This window comes from Sturnus vulgaris, chromosome 9 (genome assembly GCF_052056855.1).
Source record: "Sturnus vulgaris isolate bStuVul1 chromosome 9, bStuVul1.hap1, whole genome shotgun sequence".
NCBI classification, from domain to species: Eukaryota; Metazoa; Chordata; class Aves; order Passeriformes; family Sturnidae; genus Sturnus; species Sturnus vulgaris.
This window is the reverse complement of record NC_142251.1, coordinates 11,816,939-11,828,250: the sequence shown is the minus strand read 5'-3', so window position 1 is coordinate 11,828,250 and position 11,312 is coordinate 11,816,939. Positions and strand designations below refer to the sequence as shown.

The 11,312-nt window shown below is 38.3% G+C and overlaps 1 protein-coding gene across 1 annotated transcript in view; it reads right to left on the bottom strand.

Moving 5' to 3' along the window:
- Window positions 1-380: 380 nt before the first annotated feature.
- The window catches only part of ST6GALNAC3 (ST6 N-acetylgalactosaminide alpha-2,6-sialyltransferase 3), a 215,756-nt gene continuing 204,824 nt past the window's right edge, over window positions 381-11,312 (bottom strand). Inside the window, exons 4-5 of the mRNA XM_088169819.1 lie at window positions 10,117-10,224; window positions 381-7,934 (exon numbers count right to left, since the gene is read on the bottom strand). Of these exons, the coding sequence (XP_088025945.1) occupies window positions 7,748-7,934; window positions 10,117-10,224 (295 nt within the window). The 3' untranslated portion in view covers window positions 381-7,747. The remainder of the gene's footprint in view (window positions 7,935-10,116; window positions 10,225-11,312) is intronic.

The window sequence follows — 11,312 nt, the reverse complement described above, 5'->3', positions numbered from 1 at the left end:
TCAGTGTCCACTCCTGGGGTTTCAGTGGCTTCACCCCGAGACCACTATGCTGTGGCAAGGACATGCCCTTTATGACCAGGATCCAATGGACCTTTTCCACAATGTGCATTTGTGCCTGCAATGTGTTTTAACGCACAGAAATACAATCATGAGTTATTTTAAGTGTAGGTTTTGCGGCTCAGTTAACTCAATATTACTGAATATTTTTAGGGCAGATGCCTTAAAATGTCTTTAAAGTGTGTACAGCTGATTTATAACACTTATTAGAAAGAAAGATCTTTGTTTCTTTGAGTTCAGTGAACTGTCAGATATTATTATAGTGGCATACACATAAACAAGAATAAAAGTGTTTTGCACAAAATCATGCATAAATTATGTCAGACAATTGAAAAATTGTATACATTTATTCATGTTTTAAAATAATCCAGGCACAATTTTTTGCAAATACATGGAAGCATATTCTCCAAATGGGAGCAAAACCTAAGTAACATACAGCAAGAAAAGACAGGGCAAAACATACAAAGTAAGTATAAACAACATGAAAGTTTTCTTAGTCTACAGTGGTATCTGCTATCAATACACTTGTCAGCATTACAAAAAGGCAACCAAAGAATACAAGTAATAAATTGTGTAACATGAACTGCCTAAAAAAGTTTATGTTAGCAGCATATAGTAGCAATGTTTTAAGAACAGAAGAATGCTTGCACGCTGTATATAAATGCATATATGCACACATATACAGATACAACTGGAAGGCCACAAGAACAAAATAACCCTGGGAAAATGATAAAGGGAATTTTTATGTGTCTTGCAGTACATAAAAACAATGCATGCATTAGCAAGCACCCAGCATGTTCAGGATAAAATTACATCCACGAGCAGAATCACATTAACTCTTCATCAAACAAAGCACTTAGCATGCTGCACCCATGCTGGATCACTTTGTCCTATATCACACTCCTGACTTATGGAGCACATTTCGATGGTAAATTTAGGAAGAATCAGGAGCCCTTGATTCCCATGATCTGACAGGAGGAATCAGATCTCAAATTTGAAAGAAAAATACCCATGGAAAAAAATACCCATGCAAAGCCTGAGTTATAAAATGTTCTAGCAGGAGTTCTACTTTCCTGTGGGTAGTCCAGTACAGTGGCCTCATTTAATGAGCTTTAGTTTGCATGATGTAGTGTTCCTGAGGATGTGCACCAGATTCCTTTTGGATGGAAACAAAGGATGTGCTCCAATCACTAGTGGCATTCAGCCCCTGGGATCAAACTAGAGATAAGTGTGGAGATCAGGTCCTTAGCACCAACAGTTTCAGGCTACAGATCCTATCCAGCTAAGCTAATTCTTTGCTAACACAGACACAGGCTTTGGAAATACACAGAATAAACATTAATCAACAAGTACTATAAGCTGTATTTACCATGTAGATTAGTCTTAGTTGTTCTTATTTGCCCCTACCTGATAAAAAAGGAACCTTCCCTACAGACACTCATTGTATTTGCAGACGTGTGTGTGTGTCTGTGTATGAGGAGGGTGAAGATGATTAGCCAAAAGAGCAGTGGGCACACAATTTGTTTTTCCTTCAGTCATCTTCAGAAATACTCTTTCCAGTAGAAAAATTATTAAAAACTCTGCAGGCATCTTAGCCAATCTTCTACACGTTCAATTCCCATTAAAAAGATACTACTGTAAATATAAAAACTTTGGAATCATGGCCCTCCTAACCTCTAAACAACATCTGTGTCAAAAAATCATTCCCAAGTTATATTCAGGATGTGAGATTTCCTTAGAACAGAACACAGAATTGTGATTATGAGTGCCAGAGTAGGTTCACAAAAGCAAGCTGAACTATTTCTGGTATTTCAGTGAAAAATGTCAAATTTAGTAATTTCCTGACTGGTTTCAACAGTTTATTTGCTGCCAGCTGTTAATGGCACTTACAGAGCTCCAGCCAAGTGCTGTGGGCAACACATTATATGAGAAAAAGTACTACTTCTGCTGCTTGAGCTAAGTTTACACAAAACTTACATTATTTATTATAGTGGAGGATGAAATGTAACATGCTATCATGCATAATACATGGTAAGAACATGCCTTAGTTCAAGTGTACAGTCTCTTTCCAGTAAATTAGAACAGCAGTGGCAGATGTTGACAGCTGCATATTTTGAGGAATTCCCAGAATTAGCAGCAAGCAATGCAAAAAAAGACACGAAATCAGCTCTTTAAGACACCCATAAAATAGTAACTCTCTGTGAGTTAATCATACAGACAATAACAAAACCCAGTGATATCTTTCCCATCACATTCCAAGAAACTGAGTTCAGCACCTGAGGTGAGACTGTGCCCTAAGCAAATCACGCTGCTGACTGGAAAGTGTCCCTGCTCTGACACTGCACCCCCAGGGCAGATTCAGCACTTTCCTGATCCACAGAAGGGAAGGATGGGCAGGCTTTGTGTAGATCACAGGCTGCATCAGTCTGATGGAGAATTCTTCTCCAGTGGGGCTGGAAAGAGCCGAAGCTGCAGCTGGGTGGGGACCCACAAAAGCTGGAGGAGTAGTGACACACATTAGTATGGCTCCCACAGAAGTCCTGTCTTTCAATGGAAAGAGACCTTTTCTTTCTCCTTCAGCCTCTTTTAGAGGGTTTGCCTAGGAGACTCTAATCCAGAACAGACACACAAGACTTCTGTAGATTGTGTAAACCTTAGACAAGGTTTACAAAAAGCTTCCCCTTCCCTATGACTTTAGTTGTATATATCACAGCAATAGCCAGAAAAATATATATGAATCTGGTGCTGGCTTCACTCCTCTATGTTTAAGTTTCATTCCTGTGCATCCTCTCAGGAAAGAGGGAACAGAACAAGACACATCTGTTGAAAACGAAACATATCCTCCCCAAAGGAACTAAATATAGTCAGGAAAAACAGGACTTTTTTTAGTAAATACACGACTGTTGCTCACAGTACATCACAATGTTCACAGACAGCTCCTGTGTGATACAAACACTGAGGTTCACTCCTGTGGGTACCCTAAGGTTCATCATGAACAAACCCCAGGCTTGCTTGAGCAGAACTAAAGACATACTATTTCTGACATACATGCAGAAAAAAAGACAGCAAATTATAAGTTTCAATATGTAAAGTGCTTCTGATTTTCTGCTTACTAAGAGCATCATCCAGTTATAGTTCACCAGGGATTACTTACTTAATTCTTACTTACCTGGACAAGTCTTCTGGCTGAGCATCTGTGCTCTGCTGCCAGCTATCTCTGTGTGGGGTCCTACTTCAGTCCAGCTCACAAGCAGGTGAATAATGGAAGACCATCAGCATCAGCCCTCCAAGAGTCAGGTGGGCTTCTCTTTACTAATTCTGCAAAGCATCATGTGCACATGGTACTTCCCAGACAAAGCACTGCTTACCTTAGCACCCAGGAGTGCAAAGGTTTTACTGGGCTAGGTGCTGTATTCATGAACTTGCCAAAGCCACTTCCATTAGTTTTGAACACAGTCCTCAGAGATTCCTAAATCAGTGAGTGTTCAGATTATTTGTGTCAGGCTGACTTCTTCATCCCTGGTGGTGTTCATGTGGAAATATTTAACAACAGAGAATTTGCCTCCTTTTTTTCCTGTAAAGGGCATGCTTTCCCATTGCTGATAATTCCTACTAGAGAGAGTAGGACAATTATTCTACACAGGAGCTAAAGGCATTTGAAGAAACTGAACACTTTAGTAAAGTATTTCCAAGAGAGATCAACGGGTACTCCTTGCCTAAAGCACTTTAGGGGCATTTTTTAGAAGTTGGAACACCATCTGCTCCAAAGTAGAGCTCTCCATCAGTCCTTCCCATTTACTGATGTAACTGATAGGAGTAGGCTGCAGATGGAGCCTCCCAGCCCAGATGGAAAGGGAATTTGGCTGGATATATAGACTAATTTTTTTTCTTTCTGAGAAGAGGCCTTGGATAAGCAGAAGGATGTGATCTGGACATTTAATGGGGATTAAAAGGTTGGGATGAAGTCTGTTATGTCAATTTGGAAAGAAAAAAACACTTTTTTTTTTAAATTATTCAGTCAAGTACGTATAAATAGTGATTAGCCAGTCAAAAAGGTATTTTTTAATGAAAATTTCTGCTCCTATTTAAAACTTTCTATTTTGAAAACAAAAAGTCAGAAGGCAACATAAAACATAAAGTATATTAAAATTTAAATGTTTATTAAAACAAAGCCATTTATACCTTTTCTCCCCCTCTTTTTAGAAAATAAGTTTATTTAAATCCCCCTAAAAGAAACCTTTGATGACTACTCAGCTCACTGATGGCAAAAAAAAGAGGCCAAACTATTTTTAAGCATTCGTCTATTAGCATCAACGTGAAAATGCATTTTGAATACCTCAGGTAAACTCCCTGCTTGTTTTATACTCATGAGTAGTTGATTAAAATAGGACTGCTTGAATGAATAAGCAATTAGGATATGATTACATTCAGGTAAACTGTAGTAGTTTTATCTTAAAGAATTAATAAGTGATTCTCAGCTGATTTCTTAACTGCTCTCAGAAGATGAATCACCAAAATCCCTTATACACATCCAAGCACTGACATTCTTTCTTTAGTACCACAGCTGGTTTTTAACAGATTTCAACCAAGTAATTTCTTTGCAGAATCATCTTTAACATAGTGGTCACAGTTATTTACTCATATAATAAAAATCATGTAAATATGCATTTAACTTATGCTAAAGACAGGCTCATTTAAATAAGAGAACTGATGTTCATTTTCTCTAATATGAATGAAGCTTGCTGCAATGTTTCTAAAGTGATCTGCTCTTAGTGCAAATCCAGGCAGAGAGCAACATTTTTACTTTGCTCTGTGACAGCCAAACTCTAATTGTGTTCTTAATTTTGTGTACATTTAGATGTTCCTAGAGCTGTATTTTTCTTAGCTGTCCTTTGTGACAGTGTTTCATGCAGCATGCAGGCACTCTTGAAAGAGCTTCGGAATGAAGCACATATTTTACAACACATTTATGGTGAATTGGCAAGTATTAATTATCTTAAACACTTCTCAAGCTTAAAAACCACCTTGAAGGTGAACACAACTCAGGCAGAATCCTTATGCTCACTGGGGAGAAACACCCTGCTTCAGGAGGACAGTTCCATATAAGTCTGTCCAGCCCAACAACTTCCACTTTCATAGCAGTTTTCTATTAACCCCAAACCCTTCTGAATACAAGTTCAATTGGCTGATGTTCTTCATTTCAGTTCCTCTTCCCTTAAAGGAATGAGAGGATTTCCCAGGCTGCCCTGTAAAATATGTGTGAAACATTCTCCCTAATTCTGCATGTCCTGCATTTTTCAAATCCTGCCTTACAATTTTTTATTAGCTTTCCATATATCCAGCCACCCATCTGAACTGAAAAGATCATATGGTGATAAATCTGGTTTTGCTAGTACAGCTCTTCATCCAACCATGACCTTTTTTCCCTTTTTGATTTTATCCCATGTTGTATCAGCCTACAACAGATTTTAAACTCCAGGGACAAGAAACAGCCACTTTTAATTACTTGTATATCACAGCATTGCCTGTAATTTTCAGACACTTTGGGCACCTTTTCTTCAAAGCATTATACAAATAAGTTGAAAATGGGAATATTCATCTCAACAGCTTTCAAGAAATTCAGTCAAGAAAGGGAGTAGGAAAATACTATTGTTCTCCTTTTCCAATCAGGAAGGTGAGACATAAAGTCATGCCAGAAGCCTGGGACAAAGCTTGTGTTTCAATATAGATGTTTATCCAAGATCATAAGCATAGCCCCAACATTTGTCTGACAACCAGAATGAATACTTAGAGCACTAAAGTAAGCAGTGAAAGTTGAGCTATAATAAAAAATAAAATCAGAGAGCTGCATTTATGGTTGAGAGTAGAAGGGGCAACAGAAATGATACCCTAGAATCACCTACCAACAGGAACAAGAAACCAATGATCAGGAGGAGGAATAAGGTGAAGAGATTTCCTCCCCATCCTATGAGTTGGAGTTTTTGATGAGAGAATATATATGCAATGAACATATAAAATATAGATTTATATATACAAATATACAATAGGAAATAGTCAGTATACAAATACTTACATGTAAAAATAGCTTTTTACTTTCCCCTTTTCTTGATTTACAAAAGCATACAAAGTTTCCTGTTGGTTAATGTTTAAGTAGTATGAGTAAACCCTGTGTGACATGTTCCACATGTAATTCCTTCAAGTGTTCACAGTATTGGCTATTACAGTGTTGAATCTGAATTCCAGATGTTAAAATATTCATAGGACACATTCTAAACTTAAAGCATTAGTTTAAATACTGTTTAAATAAAACTCACATGTGTAGTTGAATTATGGTCATATTACAAATGAGTCTGCTGCAGTTGAAAACATTCCATGACAGTAAGCTTGGAAATGCATATTTAAACTAGAGATGAGTATATTTTAAGATTCTTGAACTGCCTTTTAATGTGCAGATAATACTGTGAGATGGGGAGTTCTTTCAACTTCATCTGAAGCAATGCAAGCTGATAGAACTCAGTATTACAAATTATCCTCAGTAGGAAAGCGGATGCACAGAACAATTTGCCATCAGAGCCAGACACACTGTCACTTTCTTCAAATACCCAACAGACAAGAATAAATGACAGGTACTATTGTTTTTGTGTTAAGAATAAATGATCTGGAGCATTCTGCATCAGGAAAGTGGTTTAAATTAAATCAAATTAATCCTCACAACTCCCATGTGAGTTAGATACTATCCCTGTTTTTAAAGATGGAGAAACTGGAGATCTAAAGTAAATTATGTTGGCTGCATGGGAAATACTGTCAAAACAGTTATTTGGATGTTGGAGCAAGTCAAATGCACAACTGGAGTAAGTAGAGATATGCATGAGACAACTTTACACCCACTAGCTTGGGTACTGACAGCAGGCTTGGTACAACAGCCAAAGGTTCACCATGGGCTGCAAAACACAATTTGGCCAAGTGCCATTCTGCTGGAGCTGAACTGTGGGACAACAGCTTCAAAAAGCACAAACTACATAGTCCCAGATGGTGCAGACTGACCAGGGTGGAAGGAAGCTGCATTTCAGAAGTTATGAATTAGTCTTGAGTAGACAGTATCTTCTCATTCAAGAGTTGGGTACAGTTCAAGAACCATGCTTAGCTCATCTCTAATTTCACCATATATGCAAGTGCTCACAATATATTGTGGATCAATATATTCAGGTGTTTTTTTAAATTTACTCACTCATGGACCTTGGAGGTCTGTATTTTTCCTCACATTTTGCTTGTCGAAAATTTCTACTGATACAACAAATGGAACTAGCGCTTCAGTACAGCAAATGAGCTAGAAATAATAATTTTAAATATCTGAGATGATGGACAATTTTCAAAGGACCACCATGTTATCTGTGTGCACCTGTATATATAGGAAATCTCATCTGTCTTAAACTGCTCCTGCCTTGAAGTAAAATCCAGTTAAAGTATAAAGTGCATAGTGTGGATTAAAACCCTAAGAAATAACAAACAATGTGTCTGCCTTCCACAGATGATTAATTTTGCTTAACAGCTGAACCACCACCCTCTTTGTCTTCTGGTTTTTAGTTTAGTGTTACCTAGGCTGAGAAAGGCCAGCCAGATGTAAGCAAAACTATTGTAAACTGAGACGTTTTTGTAATATGCTGTTAAGAGAGAGTTAAGTAAACCAGTATCAAGACACTGTCCAGTTGGGATGTGTAAATATTATTGTCTGCTTCTTGGCCCACTTAGCAAATACTTTCTTTTCTGTGATAAACCTGTGGCCTCCATATGGAGCATTTTCATGGAGAAAGTATTCCTCACACTCATCTCTTCCTGGCTCGTAATAGTGGTAAGGAACTTTACGAAAGCCTTCTGACCTAGGGAGAAGAAAGATATGTTTAAGCACTATTTTCAAGAAAAACATAAATATATAATACACCTGAATACAAGATACAAGCATCCTGGCTTGGGTCAGCAATGGTGTGGCCAGCAGGACCAGGGCAGTGATTGTGCCCTGTTCTCAGTATTGGTGAGGCCACACCTCAAATCCTGTGTTCAGTTTTGTGCTTCTCACTATACGACAGACACAGAGGTGCTGGAGTGAGTCCAGAGAAGGACAATGGAGCTGGTGAAGGGTCTGGGGCACAACTCCCATGAGGAATGACTGAGGGAGCTGGGGGTGTTCATCCTGGAGAAAACGAGGCCCTGGGGGGACCTTATCACTCTTTACAACTGCTTGAAGGGGGGTTTGTAATGATGAGAGAGTCGGTTTCTTCTCCCAAGGAACAAGTCACAGGACATGAGGAAATTGCCTCAAGCTGCAGATTGGATATTTTAAAAAATTTCTTCACCAAAAGAGTTGTCAAGCATTGGAACAGGCTGCCCAGGGAAGTGGTTGACTCACCAGCCCTGGATGTATTTAACAGATGTGCAAATGTGGCACTTGGGACACAGTTTAGTGAAGACTTGGCAGTGCTGGGTTAACAATTAAACTCCATGATCTTAAAGGTCTTTCCCAACATAAACAATTCTATGAATGATCTGAAATCCTTTCCACGTGTCAGCACTTGAACTCCTTTGCTAGACTGTAAGGGCTTTCATTACATCGTGATTACTAGGATTCTTAAGGCAGAAGAAGCTCAGTGTGTCTCTCAGCATCCATCAGTAAGAAGCTGATGGGCTGGCTCTTACGGGCTCTGCACATTTTGTTTAACCTGTGAGAACTCAGCCCACAAGGTTCCCTCCCTAAGCAAAGACTTCTCACTGCATAGTCCCAGCTGTTGAAACTGCTTCTTGAACTGGCTGAACAAGGCAGTTATAAGAGTAACATCCAATATAAGTAGGTAATCCAGTCAGAATCACAGCTTTAAGGAGACATCCTTCTCTGCTGCCAACAGTGCTATCATGCTGTTGACTGGTTTTACATCAGGGCTATGCAATGCCAGCTTGGCTGAGCCCTCTGAGGACTTTAGTCCTGCCACCCCTCATCTCAGGGTGCCTACTGCGTGTTTTCATAAACAAAGAACAACATATGTTCATTCTGTTCATTCCATCTGGATGACTCAATCAGTGAGATCTGCAAGTTCTAAAAAGTCAGCCTCTAATGTTAAGATATCCTAATTAAACAGCTGTGACTCAAATTCTGTTGTTTGTGACATTTTTTAGGTTCTGCCAGGAATGAGTCTCACACTGGAGTGACACAGAATGTAAAGTGAGAACCTGCACAAAGGCTTGACTTTAGGAGCTCATAACCCACTGGACTGGTTACATGCAGGACTTGGACCAGCTTAGGTACAGAAGAATAGATGTGTATGTACTAGGACCATATTTTGTTCATGACATTTCCTGCTTTTCTGAATGAATGAGGAATAGTTTCATTTTATATTTTTCTACCATGCACAGTAGATTAAAGTATTTAACTTGGACTTGTAAAAATTGTGTTTAGAGTTATACTTCTGACAATAGGATTAATCCACTGTCACTGTAAGGTCACCAACAGTAGTTGGTTGGAATTTATGTCAGTTTATGGTGATAAAGCTCACAGGACTTGTTTTATTATCTAATTAGAAACCTCTACTACTCAAAACAAGTCATATATAACCTAGAAAGTTCAAATAGGTTGCTCAACAGTGGTGAAATGTAATTTCAGTAACTATCCTGGGCTAATCATTTTATTTCACTTCAAGGGGTATTTGGTATTCAGAAAATAATGTATTAGTTTTTTCCCCTATAGATTTGTTTTAGCAGTGGAAGCAAGTACATTTTATCAAAAAAATATGAGCATACTTTGTTTCCAGCTAACTCAGACACTGCAAAAGATATTTGATTAAAAATAGTTCCTTATGACATCTGATGTTAGATTTTGTAAATGTTTTTATTTTATCAACAGCACATGCCATATCAGGAGTGAATATGCTGACAATAGTGTCACATCAATGCAAAACACTAGGAAATGACTGCCTGATCCATTTTTTGGATTTACGGTATTAAAATCAATCGTGAAATTTTGACAAGACATCAGAATTGTAGAGGCATGAAAATAATTTTCTATGATCTTACTTGCAGTAGGTGTCATTTATCATCCCATAGACGTGAATTCCATAGCAGGCATCCATAGCCAAAATTAAGGTAAACCAACCCGTGCTGAGATATGAACCTGACTGGACTCTGTAAAAATAAAACACACACAAAACAAATTGCAATGAGAAATTATCAACACTTTATCAAAGGAATATAATTTATTGCCTGGAACAAAAGGCATTAAGCAGCTTGACAATCTGTCAAAACCATAGAATTACTTTGAATTATTTATAGATATGCTCTCATTCTTCCCAGCTCGGGGCCTCCAGCTATTGTCCACATTAAAAAATACCATGTTAAATATCTGAAGTCAAACAATGCATCTCTAGTAAAACAGAAAATAATTTATTTTCACATACAAAAGACAGCAATTAGTGGAGTTTATAAGATGAGATAAAGTTTACCAAAATACAAAATACTGTTGGAATTTGTGGTGTGTGCCTGTGAGTAGGCACCATCTTCTGCAAACAAAATCAAAATCTGCAGCAGACTATCTCGACCTGAAAATTCACACAGTAATGAAACTTCCAAGGATATTTTGGTACAAAACCATCTAATATAAGGTTCTGAAAACCAAAATTCTGTGCATATCCCTTTTTATAATTTTGTGTCATCATTTTTCAGCTAACATAGCAGAGAGAAAACCACCAGAGGACAGTGCCCAGATTGACAGTCCTTGCTCAAATGCCTAGATATATTCAATCAGCCCAGAGGTATTACCTGGATGAGTGAGAAAAATTACATGTGTAAGGATTTGGCTCACAGAGTGGTTGTTTGAGCAAACACGAGCATTGTTAACCACACACCAAATCCTGCTGGTTCTGCTCACACAAAGGTTACCAATGGGGGACTGGGAGTCAATGGAATTACCCAGAGAGCCCAGGCATGCAAGACTCACTGCCTTCAAACCTCATGAGCAGTGAGAGCACACTCAGCCCTTGCTTCTTACAAACTGGTTGAAGTCCAGCTTTGTGCATGTATTGCTTTCACTTTTACTGAAAACAGTGAAAATAATTACCTTTATTTAAAAATGCCCTGTTTCCAAAGACAGATACCACAAAACTCACAAAACCATCTTAATAGAGCACCTTAATAGAGCTGGGTGAGAGTGAGAGGAGGGGATATATGAGCTTTCTGCCACACCTGTAAGCTTTCAGCTTTTGAGTATGGCAGGG